At 34.8% G+C, this 23,756-nt stretch overlaps 1 protein-coding gene across 6 annotated transcripts in view; it reads right to left on the reverse strand.

The window, feature by feature from the left end:
- The window catches only part of TRPC4 (transient receptor potential cation channel subfamily C member 4), a 214,132-nt gene that overhangs the window by 101,716 nt on the left and 88,660 nt on the right, over positions 1 to 23,756 (reverse strand). For all 6 annotated transcript variants that reach the window (XM_008526732.2, XM_070578089.1, XM_070578091.1 and 3 more), the window contains one exon: positions 8,580 to 9,098. In XM_008526732.2, the coding sequence (XP_008524954.1) occupies positions 8,580 to 9,098 (519 nt within the window). The remainder of the gene's footprint in view (positions 1 to 8,579; positions 9,099 to 23,756) is intronic.

Below are 23,756 nucleotides of genomic sequence, written 5' to 3' on the forward strand. Positions count from 1 at the left end.
ATTACACCAGTAGACTGTAAGAAGGAAAAACTTATTTTTGATATTCAAAAGTGTAATGCAACCCAGATGCCTAGATGAGAAAGTAAACAAAAACAGTGATAATAATAGTAATAACTAATAATAATAGATAGCTACTCTTTCATGAGCCAGCAAATATGCTAAGCTCTGGACTTGTGTCATCACCCTTCATCTTAACTATCAGCATATGACATAGGCAGTATATTTCCATTTTAAAGGTGAGAAAACAGAAACTTGAAGGATAATTTGCATAATATCAGATACCTAGTTAGGAGCAGTAAAGAGAATTATATCCATTTTATAGTCCTCATGTGTTTAATAAAATATTTTATTTCAACCGGACAGAGACTAGTTCCTTGATACCAAGAAAAAGATATCTTTCCAACAGTTCTTAGAGGACCAGAAATTTACCTGAAAGAAGATATGGCTATGGTATGCATACTTGAGATGGAAAGATTTTATTTCTCTGTCATGTGACAGGGGCTTACTAATGTATAGCTCTTCCTGTCCCTCTGTCTATGCAGAGCCGTCAGTCATTCTCTCTTGGTCTTCTTTTTATCTCTCTTTCTTCCTATTATTTTGATATAGGATTTTTTTTCTACCAGACTCTTGGGTCTTATTTTGCAGATACAGGGAATAAAGAAGTGAAAGCTTTGAAAAACCTGAGTACTAGCATGATATACGTTAAGTAGAGAGGAGAGCATCTGGGTCCGGGCAGCCATAATAGAATAAGGAAATGGCAGGGTGGGCCCTGAGGCGAGGAGAAAGAGATTGAAAGAAGGAGAAGAACTTGAAAGAAATTCTGTGGTATTCCACAAATGCAGTGACTTACTGAAGTCGAATTTCTGCAAGTGGGGCTGAGATAGTTATTATTTTTAAAAGCTGCCTAGATGATTTTTATGATCAATCACACTTGGCAACCACTGTCTCCTCTACCTGAGAAAGTCAAGGAAATCTACAAAAGTTTTAACTAAAGAATTAAGCCTCGATAGATAATTTCAAGTAGTAATCAACCTTGACTGCACATTAGAACCATCTCAACAGTTTGAAAAAAAAAAAGTCACCATATTTCCAGGAGTCATGTTGTAACTGGCCTGAGGGTGAGATGGAAGCAGCACTGTAGTGTTTAAAAACCTCCTGATTCTAGTATGATCCAGGCAAAACCCATCACAATAGGCGAGCAAAGTGAAAGAGGGCAGAGGTCCTTCTATGTCAAGAGACTCCTGAGTGTAAAGTCCCAAAGAGGTAAAATAGTACGATTGTATTATGAGTGTTTCTATTTGGCTGAAATATTGCAAGTAGTGATGGTGGGTATTATGAAAGATGAAACTGACAATTTAGGCAGAAGCCATAAAAAGTTTGCTATGACATTTGCATTTTACTTGAGTGAGACATGGGTGTTCCAAGGCTTTACACAGAGCCCACATGCTCAGATTTATGGCGACCAAACTGAGGGGTTCCCCAAGACTTGGGACTTTCAGTGCTGTAATTCAGAAAGTTCTTCCTAGTTTTACCTTTCCTAAAACACAAAACGAAACAAAAAACCTTAAGTGGTGCTGTGGGCAATGGATTGGAGGAGGTAAGACTAAAGGTGAGATGTTAAATTGGAGAAACAAAGTATGAAAACAAATAATAAGAAGCAAAATGAGCATTTACAAAAAGCAATCTTGCTGCCATAACAAGAGAAAGCGATAATTTTGACTTGGAGATAGGTTAAGGGAAGGCTTCAGAGAAAGTGGTATTTGAGAAGACAGCTGAAAGGCATGAATGTTTCAAAACACTGCAAAACAGAGAGAAAAGAGGAATGTGGTAAATAATTCAAGTCTGATTCAAATAACCCAGTATGTGTTAAATAAGTAAACCAAACTAAGGCAGCGGCATTACCGACTTTACTTATATGAATGACTCTCAAAGTTACTTCAGTGGAAAAATTTCACTTGTGGAGGGGAATGCTTTTCTCATTTTTCTCCCTAGAAGTACTCTCTTTGCTATTCTTCTATAATAATTATTTGATGCCCATGAGACAAAGTTTCAACAGTATAAGATATTTTTCTCCCCAAATTATCTACACTCTGATGTGGAATTTACCAGGCACAAGAAAACAGGAAAAGCATATTTTAGATATCCTAGACTTGAACAAGAATGCAAAAGGAGGAAAACAAAAGGTTTGAAGACAACCAAACAGTTATCAAGGGTCAGCTCCTCTGCCCCATTTGTAGCAATTGCAAAGCTCTGGCATGGCTGCTAACCAGCCACTAGAATCCACTGGATCTAAGAGGTGAGAGCTATTATTTGCCAACGCCATCCCAAGATTCTGATGCAATAGCCAGGAAGCAACATTATCTTTGACTTCTCTATGATTTTTTCCTTTTTTGGTGGAGATGGGTGGTGGTGCATCCTTGAGGGTTGGTGGTTTCAGAATAGAAAATATATAGACAGAGATACTATTTTCCCTTAACTACTACCAGGAGCACAAAATAGCACCTGACGGTAGCTCTCCAGAAGGAGCTTCCCAGGTTTCCAGGTGGACTTCAGGTAGATATAGCATGCGAGTGCTATTTTTAAATATTTGTTTTTAATATGAAATTCACATAGCAGCAAGTTTGAATTTAAACTATCATTTAGTTTCAAATTCAAATTCAAATTCAATTTGAATTAAAAAATACTTTTGTCATGATAAATATGAAAAAAAGGTTTATAAAATAACAAAACAAAGCTTATGAAATGCAGATAAGTCCAGCCCAAGGCAATTTTAAGAAAATGAAATTTCCTTTGCTTCTGCTCCATTCATTGCTTAACTGCTCTTCCCACCACCCAACATGATTCTGATTCTGATGCCTTCCCCTTTACTCTCCTCCCTTCCCACCTAGGGGCCTCCCTGGTTGTATTAGGGCTAGATCTTCTGTGGTTCTGCTGTCCATGAATCCTTCTCCTTATGTTTCCTTTCTGATAGTAGGTTTGTTTCTTGATTCCACATCAAGGAGTTTTGTATAAATCAGGAAACAAAACTATAAATCTTGACAACAGTAAGGGAGCCTTAAAGAGGTGCGACTCTGGAATATTTGGGATCAATTCTGTTCAGCATGCTGTGGACAGCATCTGATTGACACGAATCTCTTCACAAGAAAGTAGGGAGGGTATGAGTAGAGGGCTGTGTGAGTTTGATTTTTTTCCTTCCTCTTTAACAACTCCATTAATTTACAAGACAGAACCCAGATTAGCACCAAAGTCTAAAGTTCAGGTTGTAAAGCTATTGACATACCTTCATGAAAGGGAAAATAAATTTAAAAAACATACATGCTGTTGACTATGTAGAGATTATTTTTTTCCTTTTAATTTGGCGAGTTACAAAGAGATTGCATTGTAATGCTTTCACACAAAATCATGCATTTCACTGTTTTCCATTATTATTCAACATCTATGCTTCTTTGCTTTTGGACTACATAGTTACTTCACAATATTGTCAACCATGTGTAACTGAAACTAGGTAAGGTCTTTGCTGTAAAAATATTTAGGGAATGCATCAAGCTCTCCATACACATTCAGTGATTGTACAAATATTAGGCAAGACGAATGACAGCATAAAGGTAATTTTAACTGCCATAAATTCTGTACCTGCAAACATTATGCCAGGAACCAAGGGACAAATTCCTTGTCTAAGACATGTCTTCACTCATGCCTCTCCTTTACCTAACACACTGGAGGAAAATCAGTTCTCAGGGGTGGATGCTTGGTTGTGTTTTTCTCCAGCATCCTTTGATATTACTCATTTTGATGAGTGACATCGGGATGGGGGCCCTGGCTTCCAGCCCTGGTCAAAGAACTTTCTCTGCTCTCTTCCCACAATGAGACTAAAAAGATGATTGTTTAAAGCAGAAAAAAAAAAAAAGTAAAATTGAGGTAAGGAGACTCTGCACTATTTAGTGAAATCAAGCCCTTCATCAAAACGTGAAAACAGAAAATCTTAATGTCAAAATGCATGGCTTCATTACGAAGAAGCTGAGTCATGAAATTCACTCCTGTGCTCAACTGAACTAGTAGGAGCTCCGGTTGATCAGGTTTACCACAATTCACTAGGATGACATCAGGCTGGAGGTAACGTGCCATAACAGAGCATAGGTTTTGTAGTGAAGATCTGTATTTTGGGCCACAACACTTAACAATGTAACACACTATACATCACTTAACACTCAGACTCCTGACAGAAAGAAAAGTTCACAATTTGTACATTTGTTTGGAGGTTTAAGTATAATAAACCATGTTAACAAATTAACCCAGTCCCTGACATATTGATTCAATTGCTAGCTACCAGATAATATTTGTTCTACCAGTACATGATCAATAAAACATCATTAACATAATGATATAACATCATTTGTTCAGTGTTAATAGATATATTAACACTGATATATTAATATAGATATATTAATATAGATATATTAATAGATATATTAATTCAGTGTTAATTAGATATATTAATTAATAGAAAAATCCTTTCTATGCCTGTAAAAATATCTATGATATGCAATTAATGCAAGCCTTTCTTTCTGGATGATATTAGAGAAGTACCAGAACGAGTCTGCAATCAAGTCCAGGCAACATAAATTGTTTTTATACTTGAATTCATAGGAAAGCTGTTATTAAATGATTAACCTAAACACTGCAATTTAACCTGGCAAAGAAACATGTAGGAAACTTTCCAGAACTGAGAGATTTTGTGACTTCATTCATACAGAGTACCTTCTATCTGTCAGGTACTGAAGTGTGACTGGTGAACAAGACAGAAGTGTTCCTGACATACATGGTCTGGAAGAGGAGAGTGAAATGTAATAATACGGTGCAATATAGAATGTATACAATGAGGGCACTTATCCCAGAGACTGTACGGAGGGGAATTGCTTCATGGAATCTCCCTGCGGGAGCGGAGACCTGAGATGGCTTTAAAAGTGAGTAGGCCTTAACAGAAAGTTTTCCAAAAACATAAGGGAGGGCCAACATACGCCTCAATCTTGTTTAGACTAAAACAAGGAAAACTTGTAGTGAAAAGACACAAGGTGAGACATTTAGGCTAAAGCAGAGTTTCGTTTAAGACACATGATCTTAGTAAAAAATTTTAAATCAAATATTTTGAAGTCAATAATTTTTGAATAATTTAGGAGTATATTTCATAAAACAAGACCTATGGTTTCAAAGAATATATATGAGAGTAAAATTTTAATCTTGATTTTATAATGCCATCCAGTGTTACTTTGCTTTGGAAAAACTGTCAACGTAAGGGAAATAGACTCTTTGATATGGAATGAAAGATACTCCAGAACAACTCTGTAAGAATTTTGTTTTGATTTTTTTCTCCACTGTAATCTTGAAAGATGAAAAGAGAAAATACAAATGCAGTGTCTTTAAAAAAATCTTTTAAAAGATATTACTAATTCTTATTTTCTTGTTCCATGTTATATATTTTTAGTCATCCTTCATTCTGTTGTATTATTAGATTTTACCACTTCCAATTTCACAACTTCATATTAGCAAACAGTACAAGCATCTTGATAGAAGTGTTAGAAATTACCAAACGCTTTCCATTGCTTTGCTTCTGACATATCTAAGGACTCAATTTGTGTCTTTTTGTTCAATAGGCTTTGAAGCTGAGCTTGCTTTGTATGTTCCTGAAATATACGAAACAACCTAAGCAAAGAAAAAATGCTCAATAGGAATGAACACTTTTAGTGGTTCAGGACAAAACAGAGAACAATATATGTTTAATCTTTTATTGTCTTCCCATAACAGACTATCAGCTCTACAAGGGCAAAGCCATGAGCCCATGGAGTCCTCAGTGCCCTGGGCATTGCCTGGAATGTATTCTGTAAAGCAGATGTTTAAAGAGTTAATGAATGAAGAAATGAATGAATAGAAAATGTATCAAAGTGATTTTTAGGTAAAAATAAAAACATATGTTAAGTGCAAGAAATTCATATTGAAAATTTTGTCTCAGACAAGCCTCTGACAAGAATTTGGCAGCTTCAGTTGATTAAATATCATTTGTAGCATTCTAGTATGAGGGTATGGGAAAAGAGTCTATGAGTATTTTGTTCCAGAGCCTTCACAAAAGTCATTGTGGCCAAAGGCAGAGTTAAATCATTTATGATATCAGGACAAAAATCAGCATAGGCATATAATAGAACTGAGTTGGTTCAGTGACCACAGAGAGAACAAAAGTGTAATAGGTGAGCACAGCTGACTGCTACTCTGTTGTTTGATTTCACAGATTGAACATACTGGGAATTATATTTCACTCTCCATTTATAAGGATAATATCAACACTGAACAGATATACCATAAGAGATCTTTGTACTCATTGTGTCAATCCCTTCAATCCCCCTTCCCACAGAAAACTAAATAAAGAAAAGCATAATGTTGTGTTATTAATGGATCTTTAAGAAGACCTGGCCTAAATTCTGAGGCCATGTCAATAACTTACCTCATTTTATCCGTTCTAATGCATGTAATTACATTTAATTTTAATAGTTAGTACTTTAAAATCTTTAATCAAGTGAAGTTTTTCAACAGTTTCTTATAGTCGTATACTAAAATTATTCCAGTCCCTTTAAAATATCAGATCTCTGAGTTCTAAACACAGGAACCTAAGAAAATGAGTTGATACCGTTGACATGGCTCAAATCAGCATGAGTGATTTACAGCCAGAGGGAATGTGCACAAAAGAGGCTGTCGCTTCCTTGTTGGAGGAAAAAGCTCGTTTCAACTAGTTTCACGATCCCATGACACCTGGCCAAAGAACTACAGGAAAAAGTCGAGGAAGCAAATTCAAGTATCTCAAACCTTAAATATTTGGTAAATAGCAACTGTGGGGACCTGGAATTGGCCACGCCAAGATATGTCTCTTTGGCATCAGGATTATTTGAGGCTGATTGCTTTTGATAAACTGGGACAGGCAAGGAGGCTCTGAGGAATGGAACTTGCCCTTTGTTAGGACACGTTTACATTTGTAAGGTAAATCTCTATCTGTAAAAGGTGCCTCCCTCTCTGTACCAGGAAGAAGAAAGGCGACGACCTACTCTCCAAAAACTCTTAATCAATACCAAAGGCAAGGACTTAAAATCTGCATTTTATTGTGCTAGTCTGGTAACCTCCTGTAACTGACTTCCCTCCCCCTCCCAACTTTGGCATTCCTTAAGGATTAAGCATCTTTCCTTAGGCTAGGAACCATTGCTTCTGCGCTCACCTGTGACCGCCCAGCTCCAGACATAGACTTGCCTCCTGCTATGCCCACCGAGATAGCAGACCATTACCTGCTGTGTCCATCAAGCACTGTGCCAACAGGGCAATCTTGTGACTATTGTGGGAGGGACATTTCAATCACATGTGAAACACCCCGTTTGGGGGCTATATAACCACTCTGTGCACCCCACTTCTTCGGTGCCCTTTCTTCCTTCGGGAAGAAAGGCCCAGGGCCATGGTTCCTCATAAAGCTTTGTTTAATTTTCTCTTGCTATTCTGTCTCATGTGAATTTAATTCGTTCTCCAGCCAGACGAACCCCCATTTGGAGAGAGGAAATGTCCTCCTCCCCAACACAACAGACAAAGCAGCCAGCGCTAACGTGAAATAATCAGGGCCAAGTTCAAAAGAAACTGAATACATTTTTTCATTCAGAAGCCTATTTTTCTTTTTCTCTTCCTTTTCATCTTACATTATATAGTTTTTTCCAACTGTCATTCTGGAATAGATAATTACTATCATTCAAGAGCAAATAGCCAACCTACGTTTTCTGGAGATAGAAGTAAAGAGTTTTTGGAGAACTCACTCAAACTCAAACAGTGGTGGAAACATAAAACAATTAAGCTGGATAACAAGTGTCATAGATCTGAGATTTCTTTACTTAATACTTCAAATTCATGGAAATTTCATGAGAAATTCATTACTTTCCTGCAATTAATTTCTTTGACTTTTTATTCCTGACAAATCAAGAAACTAAGGCAGACATGAAAGAAGCACCAGTACTTTCATCTGCTCTTGGACTAAAGCCTTTTTGTTCATTAATAATTTCTAACATATAATGTATTTTATTCATGTAATACCTTATAATTTACTAAGAGCCTTCACACACATCCACACATTTTACACTTCTTGCAAAACTGAGGAAAATATTTTATATGTATATAATCAAATATTATGAGTGTTAAATCTATTAAGCAGATGATAAAATTGAAGCTCAAAGAGATCTGTGTGACCTTCTGAAATAATAAGACTTACAAATGGTAGAACCAGAACTCTCTCTCTGGAGACTCTCAAAATTCATTAGTTTTTCCAATATACTACAGTAAATGTGTGCATTTTAACACAGATGCCAAAACCATCACCAATTATTAAACCTCTTATCCTACTCTTCAATATGATTCATAATTATTAATCTGGTAAACAATAAATAGCATCCACTTACAGTTAAATAGAAAATGCTCTAATACCCAAACCTAATTTTGGAGTACCAGTTTACTCCACTCTGTTTAAATTCTATGGCATTTTGATGGATGAAACTGGCAACGCTCACCTCTTTTTGACGGTACTTAATGGCCAATTTTAGTCTTGCGAGATCATTTCCACTTTGTTCTTCTATGAGACTATTGTCATCTCGGTAATTAAGAATGATTTCCAGTTCTCTGGAACTTCTTGTCTGATCCAGTAGGTCCTTAGCAAATTGTTTGCACTGTCGTGACAGCTCCTCATACTCTGACTTGAATTCATTTTCCACCTTACTCAGTTCCTGAAGCTCCCAACTTAACTGAAAGGCTGTGAGAAAAGGATCTTCACTTGACAGTGCGATGAGAGAGGGACTGGCCAAGGCCTTGTAGATGTTGAGTCTGGAGCGTGAGTGGCGGAGGCTATCCACATCTGAGCTGGAGACGCATTCAACACAGTTACAGCGGACCTCATGGGGTCTGGGTACCGAGACTCCTTTTTGAACTAAAAGTTTTATTATCTCATAATTATTTGTATGGGCTGCCAAAATGATTGGTGTAATGTCCGGAGTGAATTCAGAGAACTGCTTATCAAGGAGAATGGGAGGCACCTAGAAAAAAGAACAAAGCAGAGGTGAGGAATATTTACTCATTTGTTCAAGCCCGTGAATTTCCAATAGCATGTGATATAAATGTTGAACAATGTTCATAAATCTTTTGCCAGGTTTTTTGCAGGAGAGATATGGCTTTTTTCCCCACAAAAAACAAGAAAAACATTATAGAAGAAATCACTTTCCAATTAATGATACAGTATTCTTTCTTTAATCTGAATTATGACATTTTATGAAGTCTCAAAATCAGTGGCTATGGAAACTCTTTGCTTGTTAAAAGACTTTCTTGCTCCCAACTTATTTTCCAACTGACAATCTTTGCTTTTTTTCCCCAGAGATGTTGACTCTCTAAATAAGAAATACACTGAAAAATAGTTAATGATTTGTTTTAAAACCAAGCTTTTCCTCTGCCATGGAAGTCTTTTAATTCCTCAGTCAGCTTTGCTTGTCATTTGTTGGGTTTTATCTTCTGCATTCCCAACATCCAGCTTATGATTAAAGGCAGTAGCAGAAATGACTTCTGTTTTCATCTATCCCTTTATGGTATATTTTCCAGATGATAAAGCTGCTCCATTGTTAACACTACTGTTTCGTTAGAAATAAACAATCTGAATGAAGTTCCCAATGAATCAGGTCAGCAGTGTGTTTAGGCACAATTTCCTTTGGGTTATACTCTAGGAATGGCAATGACAAAATAATTCAGTAGGCACTATTTAGTAAGCATCTGCTGGGTGCATTAACCCTTGCCATTTATTATTCACATTTTACAGATGTGGTCCCTCAGAGAGTAAGTGGAAGGCCTGCTATTTAAAGCCAGATCCACCTGTCTGGCATCCGAACCTGGATATATCGCACTACACCACATTGCTTTCCAATTTTTGGTTTAATATTTCCTCCTGCTGGCACGAACTCACAGTGGCACCTATGAAAAGAAATGCTACATAAGGACAAGTTAAAAAGGCATGGCAGAGAAAATGATGGCACACATCACAAGAAAATATGCTGCTGGTAAAATATGAAGGAAACCGCAAAAGGATCAAAAGAAAAACAACCATGTGGAGAAAAATGATACTCATATGAAACTTCAATTACACTGCTTTTAAATAGAAGTATAATCTTTGTATGTGAATAATTAAACCTACATGTTTTAAATTCATAGGGCCATTTAGAATATTCATTTGTTTTATAAGAAACACTATATAAAGATCAAAGGGCTGAAGTTATCTATTTAAAATGTATGCAATCAGTTGATAATGAAGATAGTAACAAAAACTATTTTTAAAATGTGATTATAAATAAGAGTGGAGCCACACTGCCTGTTGAGATGATATTTTACATTTGAGCAAGGTCAATGTATACTTCATTACTTTTTAAGTAAATATCTTTCATTTTAAATATAGCACTAACTGAAAATTCAATTATATATTTATTACAAAAAGAAAAATTCCATTATTCAAAACTGAACACGAGGTGATCTTTAACTGTACTTTAAGTTTTTTCTATGGCAGACATTTAGGAAAACAAAACAATATAAGGAACTAAGTTCATACAATAAATGTATATTTAAGTGACAGAGATGCAATTTGTAGGGGTTTTCTGGATTCCATATAATTTCATCCTTGATTTTTCTGCTCGTTTTTAAACTGTCAATAATTTAAAATTTATTAACCATAAAAATGCGACTTTAAAGAATATTTCAGGACATTTTATGGAAAAAATAAGAATAATATAGTCATACTGAAAAGCATTCATTTGGGGCCAGCCCAGTGACTTAGTGGTTAGTTTTGCGTGCTCTGCTTTGGTGGCCCTGGGTTCATGGGTTCAGCTCTCGGGCATGGACCTGCACACAGCTCATCAAGCCATGCTGTGGTGGCATCCCACATACAAAATAGAGGAAGATTGCCACAGATGTTATCTCAGGGCCAACTTTCCTCACCAAAAAAATAAAAAATGAAAAAGTCATACATTTTTCAGAAAAATACGAGTGTCATAGTGTTAGAGAGAGAGATGGTTAAATAATAAAAATATGAGACTACACCAAGAATAAATATTTTTGCCTTTTAATACTCAATAAATCATCGTAAATCTTTAATTGCTTAATATATGAACATCACTAATTTTATCTTTTATAAGAAAGGAACTTAATTTTTGAAAATAATTTTAATAGAACTATTTTACAGGATTGCCAATATAATATGAATTTATTGATCAATAAATATTTTTAAAATTATGCCATTTTAATTATTTTAGAATTTCTTCTTACTCTAAAATGTGTTCTAAATTCAACAATAAATTATATGTTGTCTTTACCATTAATTGCCTGATGCTTAGCTGGTCATAGACCACTAGACATTGGCAAGTGTTTGGCCTTAGGGATCCTGCAAACAAGAGTCTGCTGGGACCCTGACCAGTCCAGCAGGTACACATCAGTGTTTATCCAGGTCCCAGAGGACAGGCATGGGGTCTCCTCCAATTCCGTTAAAAAAATAACAACAAAACAAAAACACTTGGGACCTGCCTGGTGTCGCAGCAAAGTTACACGTTCCTCTTTGGCTGCCCCGGGGTTTGCCAGTTGGGATCCTAGGTGCGGACATGGCACCATTTGGCAAGCCATGCTGTGGTAGGCATCCCACATATAAAGTAGAGGAAAATGGGCATGGATGTTAGCTCAGGGCCAGTCTTCCTCAAGAAAAAGAGAAGGATTGGTGGCAGATGTTAGTTCAGGGCTAATCTTCCTCAAAAAAAAAAAAAAAACACAAAACAAATTACCCATTATTGAGTATTAATTATATGCCTGCATGAAGTATTACAGAGTGTTTGAAAATTGGGGGTTTTCTTATTCTACCATCACTTCTATATTTACTAACTTGCATTTTTCTGTATGTAAAATCTTGCCCTCTTCTCCTTTTCATTATTGAGTATTACTAACGGACCCGTGGGTTCTTCCTTTATTTTATTCAATATATTGTGATTCATTGCCATGATTATTCATTTTAAGTTTGTCATGAGATATAACATACATACAGTAAAAATACGTGAATATTACTATATAGGTTGCTACTTTTTTAAAACATCGACACACCTGTGTGACACGACCCAGATAAAAATCCAGAAGAACATCTGCACCTCAGGAACCTGTCTTCTCTGTTCCCAGTCACATTTTGTGATCACAAATGTGACTGCTAGCACCATAAATTACTTTCAATTAGTTTTTAGCTTTATATAAATGAATCACAGAATACGTAGTTTTTATGTCTTTCTTGGTTCAACATTAGCTCTCCAAAATACATTCATATTGTTAGAAGCAATCATTTTTATTTCAATTCTGCATCATATTTTGATTTATGTATTTAGCAAAATTTATTTATCATTCTATTTTCCATGACATTTGTGTGGTTTCCAGTCTGGGGCTATTAGAATATTGTTCTTATGCATATTTTTGCCCATGTCTGTTGGTCTTGTATCTAAGAATGGAATTTCTGGGTCAAATAGTTTTCTTAAGCAGTTATCCAAATTTTTATTTCCACTAGAATATATACTTGGTATTGCCAATTATCTATCAATCCATTTATCTCTGTATTTATTTATGCCATTCCTTATGTCATGCAATCATTTTTAATTGTTTTATTTATTTATTCTCTGGAATGGATGTTGAATTTTTGTCTAAGGTCTTTTCTGCTTCTAAAGAGAAAATTACATAATTGTTCTACTTAGTCCTAGAAGTATGGAAAACTATATTAATGAATTTCTTAATATTGAAATATTCTGGCTTTCCTGAAAGAAACCCTACTTGGTCAAGTATGCAATATTCTTAGCGTGGCTAATATTTTTATTTAGATATTTTGTATCAGTGTTCACACTGATTTTTACTGTGTGCAGCTGATGCCATTTCTATGGAGTGAAGTCATGGAACCAGATTTCTGAGCTTTCCAATGTGCAACTAGATCAAGCTCAGATGGCAAATGAACAGGCAATCACAGAAGGAGAAACAATGGAAGATAAAACAGACTCCTCATTTTTTTGCTCTTAAGAACTAATCTTTCTCAAGAAAGACTAAACTACCACCCCATATCCTTACTTTTTTGTTATTGAGATGTATGAGTTCTTCATATATTTTGGATATTAACCTGTTATCAGATATATGGTTTGCAAATGTCTTCTCCCAATTGTTAGGTTGTCTTTTTGTCTTGTTGATGGTTTCCTTTGCTGTGCAGAAGTTTTTTAGTTTGATGTAGTCCCATTTGTTTATTTTTTCTACTGTTTCCCTTGCCCAGTCAGACATGATACCTGAAAATACACTAGGACCCATTTTTTCATTGCTAACTTTCTCTGGATCTCCTTTCAGGTAGTCTCAGGGTTATAATCTTTCACCTATAAGCAAAAGATCTTTGGGATGTGCATAGACATAAATTCCCCAGCCCTTTTCCTTAGATGGCTGGTGCATTTAGCTCATTCCAGGTATAGGTCCCAGGCTTACAGATTTGCAGCTACTCAAATAAAATAGAAAATAATTCACTAAATCTTATAATAAATCAAGTCTCCCTAAGGTGAGTCAGAATAAAGCATAAGGGAAATTAATTTAGAGAAGAGAGATTATTTTTCCTTGGTAGAACTAGAAAAGGAGTTGGGGAGAAATTTATACTTATGGTTGATTGGACCTAGTGATGTAGAAAAGTTACAGGGAGACTAGGCTGGACATAAACAGAACTAAAGAATCTAAAGTTCTGTTCTAACGGCACATTTGCAAATTCTAGCACTGAAAGTAGACTTTCAGAAAATCTTAAATCTAGTTGGGGCCAATGACCCTTCCCCGCTCTCTGTCCTTTAGCTGGCCATCAATAAGGATTGACAAAGCACACTTCGTACCAACTTCACTTTGCAGGGAAGGTGAGATGGGTGATATTGAAGCCATGGAGAGGGAAGCAAAGAGCTGTGGCTCAGAGACTCCCAATTGCCCAGCTCCTGCAGCTGAGACACGTATCAATTGATTATCAACTTTACTATCTATTAAATATTCAGAAATGTAAACAAGTCTAAAATATAAGGCATTTGATTTCAGAAACATTTAGAAAATGCAGAAAATGGCCTTTTTCATATTTCATGTTCAAACCAGTCTATTTTCTGTCTCAATCCCTCTCCTTTGTTTTATTCAGTGTCTTCAATATGCAACTCTCCTTTCCTCTTGAGGTTCCAATGTTATAAGTGAAGAGCATATTTTTCTAACATCAAAATAAATAATAAGTCACTGTAGCTGCTCAGTAGCTATTACCTAAAAATGGTTTTGATAGAAATATATTTTTGTTCAGATTTTTCAAATTTCTGTTTGGCATATTTAAGGACAGATGAGAACATCACAAGCATAACCCTGTAGGTGAAAATCACACTATGCTTGACTTATTTTAGCTGAAGTAAAATCTAGAGACATTAAAGCATTATACCCAGGTGAACAACATGAATGAGACTATATGCTCACATTATAATAACAAACAATACACACCTAGACATTTTATTTTTTACTTTCGTTCTTTATTTTTTATTGTGGTAATATTGGTTTATAACATTATATAAATTTCAGGTGTACATAATTATATTTTGATTTCTGTGTACATTACATTGTGCTCACCACCTAAAGACTAATTATAGTCCATCACCACACACATGTGCCTAATCAATCCTTTCTCCCTCCTCCCTCCCTCCTTCCCCTCTGGCAACCACCAATCTAATCTCTGTCTCTATGTGATTGTTTGTTGTTGTTTTTATCTTCTACTTATGAGTGAGATCATATGGTGTTTGACTTTCTCCCTCTGATTTATTTCGATTAGCATAATAGCCTCAAGGTCCATCTATGTTGTCACAAGCGACCAGATTTCATCATTTCTTATGGCTGAGTACTATTCCATTGTGTGTATATACCACATCTTCTTATCCATTCGTCCCTTGATGGGCACCTAGGTTGCTTCCAAGTCTTGGCTATTGTGAATAATGCTGCAATAAACATAGGGGTGCATGCATCTTTATGCATTTGTGTTTTCATGTTCTTTGGATAAATACCCAGTAGTGGAATAGCTGAATTGTTTGGTAGTTCTAGTCTTAATTTTCTGAGGAATCTCCATGCTGTTTTCCATAGTGGCTGCACCAGTTTGCATTTCCACCAGCAGTGTATGAGAGTTCCCTTCTCCCCACATCCTCTCCAACACTTGTTGTTTCCTGTCTTGTTAATTATAGCCATTTTGACTGGAGTGAGTTGATATCTTATTGTACTTTTTTTTTTTTTTAAAGATTGGCACCTGAGCTAACAACTGTTGCCAATATTTTTTTTTTCTGCTTTTTCTCCCTAAATCCCCCCAGTACATAGTTGTATATATTTTAGTTGTGGGTTCTTCTAGTTGTAGCATTCAGGACGCCGCCTCAGCACAGCCCGATGAGTGTTGCCATGTCCGTGCCCAGGATCCGAACCAGTAAAACCCTGGGCCATCAAAGCAGAAGGCGTGAACTCAACCCCTTGGCCACGGGACCGGGCCCACTCTCATTGTAGTTTTCATTTGAATTTCCTTGATAGTTAATGACGTTGAACATCTTTTCATGTGCTTGTTGGCCATCTGTATATCTTCTTTGGAGAAATGTCTATTCAGATCTTTTGCCCATTTTTTTAAATTGAGCTGTTAGTTTTTTTGTTATTGAGATGTATGAGTTCTTCATATATTTTGGATATTAACCTGTCATCAGATATATGGTTTGCAAATGTCTTCTCCCAATTGTTAGGTTGTCTTTTTGTCTTGTTGATGGTTTCCTTTGCTGTGCAGAAGTTTTTTAGTTTGATGTAGTCCCATTTGTTTATTTTTTCTACTGTTTCCCTTGCCCGGTCAGACATGATACCTGAAAATACACTAGGACCAATGTCGAAGAGCATACTGCCTATGTTTTCTTCTAAAAGTTTCATAGTTTCAGATCTTACATTCAAGTCTTTAACCAGAGCAAACAGGTAAGAAAAAGAAATAAAAGGGATCCAGATTGGAAAGGAAGAAGTGAAACTGTCACTATTTGCAGATGACATGATTTTATATATGGAAAACCCTGAGGAATCCACCAAAAAACTTTTAGAAATAATAAAAGAATATGGTAAAGTTGCAGGAGACAAAATCAACACACAAAACTCAGTTGTGTTTCTAAACACTAACAATGAAGTAGCAGAAAAAGAAATTAAGAATACAATCCCATTTACAATGGCAACAAAAAGAATAACATACCTAGGAATAAATTTAACCAAAGAGGTTAATGATCTGTATACCGAAGACTATAAAACATTGTTGAAAGAAACTGAAGAAGACACAAAGAAATTGAAAGACATTCTGTGCTCTTGGATTGGAAGAATTAACATAGTTAAAATGTCCATACTTCCTAGTGAATCTACAGATTCAACGCAATCCCTGCCAAAGTTCCAACAACATTTTTCACAGAAATAGAACAAAGAATCCTACAATTTATATGGAACAACAAAAGACCCTGAATAGCCAAAGGATTCCTGAGAAAAAAGAACAAAGCTGGAGGTATCACACTCCCTGATTTCAAAATATATTACAAAGCTATAGTAACCAAAATAGCATGGTACTGGCACAAAAACAGACACACAGATCAATGGAAAAGAATCGAGAGCCCAGAAAGAAACCCACGCATCTATGGACAGCTAATTTTCAACAAGGGAGCCAAGAGCATACGATGGAGAAAAGAGAGTCTCTTCAAAAAATGGTACTGGGAAAACTGGACAGTCACACGCAAACAAGAGAAAGTAGACCACTCCCTTACACCATGCACAAAAATCAACTCAAAATGCATTAAAGACTTGAATGTAACACCTGGTCATTTTAAATAAATAAATAAATAAATATCAAGTGTTTGACTTACATATTTCACCTGTGATCTACAACTAGGTAGAAGAGGCAATTAAAAGAGGATCCTGAAACCAAATAAATGCCCCTGTTTTTTATATTGTCTAAAACTGGAAGGTTGCTCTGGCTTTTCTGCTGTCTAATCTTTATGAATGAATGTTTGTTCAATGCCTTTTTCTCAACCTTACTATAACATTACTTACATTATTAACCAAATCGTTTTCATGTCACATAGTGTTAAAAATGACTGACAGACACAAGGAGTCCATTAACTCATAAACTGATTGCTTTTCTCAAATTTTCCAAATGCTTCACCTTGAAGTGACTCAACACCAATCTGAGGCATATATTTCAAAATATAGAGTGTAATATTTTACCCAAATATAGAAATGTCTCTTTGTCACTTAAACATACATTTTTGAACTATTAATACTGAAGCAGAAATTTCTAGGAGAGAGATTCATTCTGGAGTGACATTCATCCAGTTTAAGAATATTCATTCCCTTAAATCCAGCATTTATTAAAGTGAGTTCTATAAACTGAGCAAAAGAAATATATAATATCATTTGATGTATCTTAAATTATTAAGACTAAATAGATCCATATTCTAATCTGGCTCTACTCTCAATTAGTTATATTGTCTGTGGAAGTCCCTTAATATCTCTGCTATATGAAAAAGAATATCTCCTGTAACATGAAATTTCTATGATTCAAAAACCTTTTTATACTTCAATTGATAGCACAATAATGGAAAATTTACAAGACTTTTTTCAAATGATTCAATAATAATTTGTTGACTTCTTTAGTCATCTTGCTTTTAGCTTCAACGATTTTCACCTAAGGCATCAAATCTACATTTTTTAAAGCTCAGAATTATAAATACCAAATTTATCTCTTTCATATACTCAGACTGTTTGACTTCGTAATTCAAATTAACATAAGGGAGTTTCAACTTAGAGTTATATTTAAAAATTCACTTAAGATCAGTTACTTAGAACTTGAAATTTTCATATATATGTGCACACATATACTAGACACACACATATATTCATACATGAGCTTGCACAAAAACCAAGTGTTTGTTATATGAATAAATGAATGAGTGAATGGAGAGATGGATGGATGAACAAATGAAAGATTAGGTTACAATGTTATCTAAAGTCAACTTTATTATTTTAGGTCCAAACTGTTGCCTGTATAGACTAAACAGAATTCAAAATTCTACTTGCGCAGAAAAAGGAACTCCTTCGTGGTCTCAGCATAGGGCTAATGATTTACTGGTATGTTCACAGCTGAGCTATAGAATAAAGACTCTTGTGCTTTCCACTGCTTCTGAGTAGCTGAAATTTTAAAGACACTAATTGATCTGACATCTAATGAAAACTTAATCCGCAGCTCAGAAGGAATCAGCCACCGTGATATACATATACATAGGGCTTTAAATCAGAGTTTCTTAAATTGTCGTGTGCCACAAATTCTTTTGGAAATATGGAGCAGCCTGTGGATCTTTATTCAGAAAAAAAATATTTTTTCTAAACATAAATGCATAGTATTATACAGGAAAAAAGTATTGATGTATTCAAAACCTATTTAAAAACAAATATACGATGTAGTAACATATATGCTTTCCTATTAACGCATTAAATAAAAAGATCAATTGGCAGTTAATTAGGCTAATTTGGAAGTAATTATCAATATATAAGTATATCAGACATATAGTAAAATAATGATATGATAGAAAAATATCTATGATTTACACTATTAACAAAGACACAGGAACTTTATGGTCCATGTCCATAATTGAAGGAAATTACATATTCTGTTTAGAAGTTAGTAAAAATAGAGAAGTAATTTTTACCATCCTAGTTCACAGATTTTCTTGAATTTTATCTATCACATCCTTAAGTTAAGAAGCTGTTCAAGTCTGATTAGATTAGAATTGAAAGACTCAAATGAGAATTTTAACTAGAAAGCACTAACCAGAGAGTTGTTTTCTAGGAAAGGCAATTAGAGAAATAGAAAGACTTTTTGGAAAGAAAAGAAAGAAAACATTTTTTTTGAAATAAATAAATGCATTTATCTTTATTCAAAGATATAACGAATGTCCTAGAATATCAAATGGAACACACAGATCACAACACACACACACACACACACACACACACTCACACACACACAGGCATTTACTTAATGAGGGAAAATTCTGGAGACTTGGGAAAAGATCCAGAAGATTTAACATATAAATAAATGACATTTAAGGAGAAAATAAAGAGGAGATGGAGAAAAGGTACACAAAAAAATGAGGCATAAACAACAAGAGAAATTTTCCTATTCTAAGGAAATTCTGAGTCTGTAGAACGAGAAGGTTCATCAGATCTTTGGTTGAAATAATGGCAACAATGACATACAATTAGACACATCCTGCTGGTATCCCAGACTTCCAAGGTTTTTATAAGAAAGACTGTAAAGTCACCACATACAGAGAATAAGTGAGTAACAATTGAAACATGAATATCAAAAGTGTTTGACAAAAATTCATCACTATTTTTAACTATGACAAAGAGTATTTACCCAAAACCAATAGCAAACTTCAGAATAAAGAGTGAAAGCTTTTCCTATTAAAATTAGAAATAAGACTAAAATGTTTATTCTCACCATTACTATTCACCATGATTTTGTAGTTTCTTCCTAATACAATAAGATTAGAAAAAAAACAGCAGAAAAATATTAAGAAACAGTATAAATTTAACTCTGTTTGGCAGATTACATGGTCATATACTTTGAAAAGCTAAGAGACTCTAGGAAGCATGAATAAAGCTTAACACAAGATACACATAGAAAAATCCATATTTTTCTCTAGGAAGCATGAATAAAGCTTAACACAAGATACACATAGAAAAATCCATATTTTTCTCTAGGAAGCATGAATAAAGCTTAACACAAGATACACATAGAAAAATCCATATTTTTCTCTATATTAGTGATACAAGTTATAAACAGAATTGAGTACATATAGAATCAAAAATTGGTCCCTATTAAGAGTGAGAGAATATATAATACTTAGGAGAAAAATTAAAGAAAAAATAAAATCCATAAGAAGAAACAATAAAACACAAGGCAAAAAATAAGATACAAAATATGGGGAAATACTATGTTCCTGCACAGGAAGACCTAATATATTAATTATGTCAATTGTCTCAAAATAAATATATGCATTTAACAGTACTTCATTTAGAATCTTTTTTTTTCTTGTGAGGAAGATTAACCCTGAGCTAACATCTGCCACCAGCCCTCCTCTTTTTGCTGAGGAAGACTGGCCCTGAGCTAACACCCGTGCCCATCTTCCTCTACTTTATATGTGGGACGCCTGCCACAGTGTGGCTTGATAAGTGGTGCATAGGTCTGCACCTGGGATCTGAACCGGTGAACCCTGGGTTGCCAAAGTGGAACCTGTGAATGTAACCACTGGGCCACCAGTCCGGCCCCTAGACTCTTTTTATCTATGTTGTTTCATCTATAATTTGATAAAATATTTTATTAGTTAATATGGAGGAATATATCTCCAAGAATTGCAAAAATTATGAAATGGAGACTATGATGCAAGAATACAGCAAGAAATACAAATCAGTTAAATACAATTTTGACGAGAATTACTTATTATTATATATGGGAACTTCATATGTGAAAAAGTGGAATTTCTATTCAGTTGGAGAAAGTGGCTCATTTATAATATGGCACTGAAATAATTTTCTACCCAAACAAAGAAATTTATCTCCTATCTCATCTCATAACAATAAATTTGAGATGGAGTAAATATTTAAATGTAAAAAGGAAAAGCAACACAATTTTAGAAAATAATTTTAAAAAATAGTTGCGTAGTCACAGGGTTGGGGGGAGCTCTTAAAGCAAGATAGTAAACACAAAAAGGAAAACTATATATTTTATTACACAGTTCTTAAGTAGAATGGCCAAAGACAAATAAAATCATAAAATAAACTAATAAACCACAGTAAAACACATTTGCTACATATGAAACGTACTTAATATTCATATCACACAAAGAGAACCTATAAATTCAAAATAAAATTGTAAATAACCCAAGAGATAAATGCACAATTATGAAGAAGTGTTTCACAGAAGAAAATCAAAAGGTTAGAAACATTGGATAATCTTTCTCCTTAACAGTCAGCGAATGGCAAATTAAAACAATAATGAACTACAAATTTTTTGCCCATTATATTGCCAAATTTAAGGAGCTGTGGATACAGGTTCCCTCATTCATCAAAAACTGGAGGAATGTGAATTATAACAGCCTTGCTGGAAAGTATCTGGCACTTACATAAATCCTGAGAACCATAATCCCACTTCAGGGAACGTTTTCTACAAAGAAACAGGCACCGTGAGAATATTTCTCTCTTTGTTTTATCATTCCTTGTCACGATAGAAATTTAGGTATCACCTGAATGTTTTTCAAAAGAGAAAAGGTTGAACAAATTGTGGCATATCCTTATATTAAATATTACGATGCTATTGAATATTTGAACTAGGAGGAATGCTGTCTGTATCAGTCTGGAGAGATGCCCCTGAAGTTTCATTTGGAGAGTTATAGCATAGTTATTTACATGAAGGCTTCTTATTTTAGGTTCTTTAAACATTAGTTGAGAATTTACTTTATATCAGACACTGTCCTTGGTATCACCTAATTCTATCTTTATTTGATGAACAAAGAGCCCTATAATCTGGTCTAGCTCTGTGAATTAAAACCTATTTTGTACTCCACCTCAGCATGTAACCTGTGGCTCAATCATTCCAGCATCAAACTTCTCATTTGTAGTTTTCTCGTTGGCTCCTTCCTGTTCCCTCCCACTTACAAATTCTACCAAATGTTCAGAATGCAACTCAAATCTTTTCATTTCTATAGCCCTTTAGTAAAATTGAACTGTCATTAACCTGCCATTTTTCTTTAAATGGAGGCAGGGGAAAGGGAAGTTATTATTATTCAAGAGAGTGTATTACACAATTTCTGATTCTCTTATCTCCTTTAAGGGCTCTCATACATCCAGTATAAATATAAATAATGTAATATCAATAACTATTTTCACTTTGTTAAAGTTAATAGTCTTTTTAAATTTCATTATCTATATATTTTTATTGTAAGCCTATTTAAAGTCTACTTTGAATTAAAAATGCCAGCAGATAGCTATAGTTGGCATTGATTTGAATATGTATGAGGTACATAGTAAATATAATTCTACAACAACCTGGATGACAGATTTACTTTAGAACTATGATATACACTTGAACCAAATAAATGAGGATCCAGCAAAAATCATTTCAACACACTGACACTGTTCATTCAAATATGCTTAGAGTCTGATGACAGTGACACAAGTGATAACTGACATGGAAGAAGCCCTTACCATGTGCCGCACCCTGTGCTAGGAGCTTTTCATGTGTCATCTTAGTTTTAGTCCTCAAAATCACTTTTAGAAGTGTTATTATTATCTTCCTTTTACAAATGAGGAGAATAGGGCTTAGAGAAGTTAATCATTAAAATCTTGTCCATGGTCACATAGAAATCCATGCAGCCTCATCCACGATATAAATTCTTAATCAATAGACTGTAAGTCTTGTACGTAAGGCCACTGTGAGATCCTGGAAATAGCTCAGGCAGAGTAAGAAGATCTACATTAAGTCCTGCATCAACCATTTTTAGTTGTGTGAAAATGACAAAGCCAGTTAACTTCTCGGTGTTTCTATTTTCACATTTTGAAATGTGAACATTTATTCAAGATATTTCTCATTGTGGAATAAGAACTGGAGAAATATATATCAAAGCTTCTCAAAGTCAGTTCTCACAGGGCTGTGGTGAGGATTAAATGTGAAAGCACGTTGTAATCTATAAATCATTAGGTAACGGGAAGGAACTGGTGTTACATGGCGAGCCTGAGATTATTAGGAGGAAGAGCAGAAAGCTGCCTTGTTCGGTTTTGCCAGATTCATTTGTTCTCCTCATATAAACACAGTCCCAATTATAGTGCTTGATTCATCTGAAAGGTAGAACAATAATTTCCTGGAGGGCCAGAGTCGTGTGTCGATGTCAAAGTTTGGAATGTGTACTTTTCATTACTGAAAATTTAAGCTGTGTATCTCCTGAAATGGCGTGTGCTCTTTATTGTGTACTGCTAAAGATATCTCATAAATGATAACCATTAAATACTATTTGTGTCTTGGATAAAGAACTGGAGAAATCTATTTCAACTCCTAAGGAGACATCAAACAAATAGCAATTTTAAATCACCGCCAGCTGGGGCTAGTTATAATCACCAAAGGAATTTGAAAATTATCATCACTCTCTCCCACATCATTTAGTTCACAGACGTCACTTTTGTTTTAAAAATGATCTCTCTTTATATCTGTTACATTGAAGGAGAATCCATCAAATGATATCTAAGTGAAATCTTTTATTTGTTGAAAGTGCAGCTGAGTCAAGTTTAAAATTAATTTTATAAGAATTACACATTAATTCTGATCAGTGATTCTAGTTTAATTTCAAGTGACAGTGTTTATCACTGCCTCCTTTTTGAAGGTCACCAGTCATGTGACTTCCATGACTCCATTTTCTCTATATGGTGGTGTATGGGCTCAAATATTGGCTGTCCCACTAATTGTTTGTAGCTTTGGAAATGTTATTTAACCCCCTTAAACTTCAGTTTTCTTATCTATAAAATGGAGATAATTACTGTCTTTACCTCATAGAGTTTTTTTTTAA

The sequence above is a fragment of the Equus przewalskii genome, chromosome 16 (genome assembly GCF_037783145.1).
Source record: "Equus przewalskii isolate Varuska chromosome 16, EquPr2, whole genome shotgun sequence".
Taxonomy (NCBI): domain Eukaryota; kingdom Metazoa; phylum Chordata; class Mammalia; order Perissodactyla; family Equidae; genus Equus; species Equus przewalskii.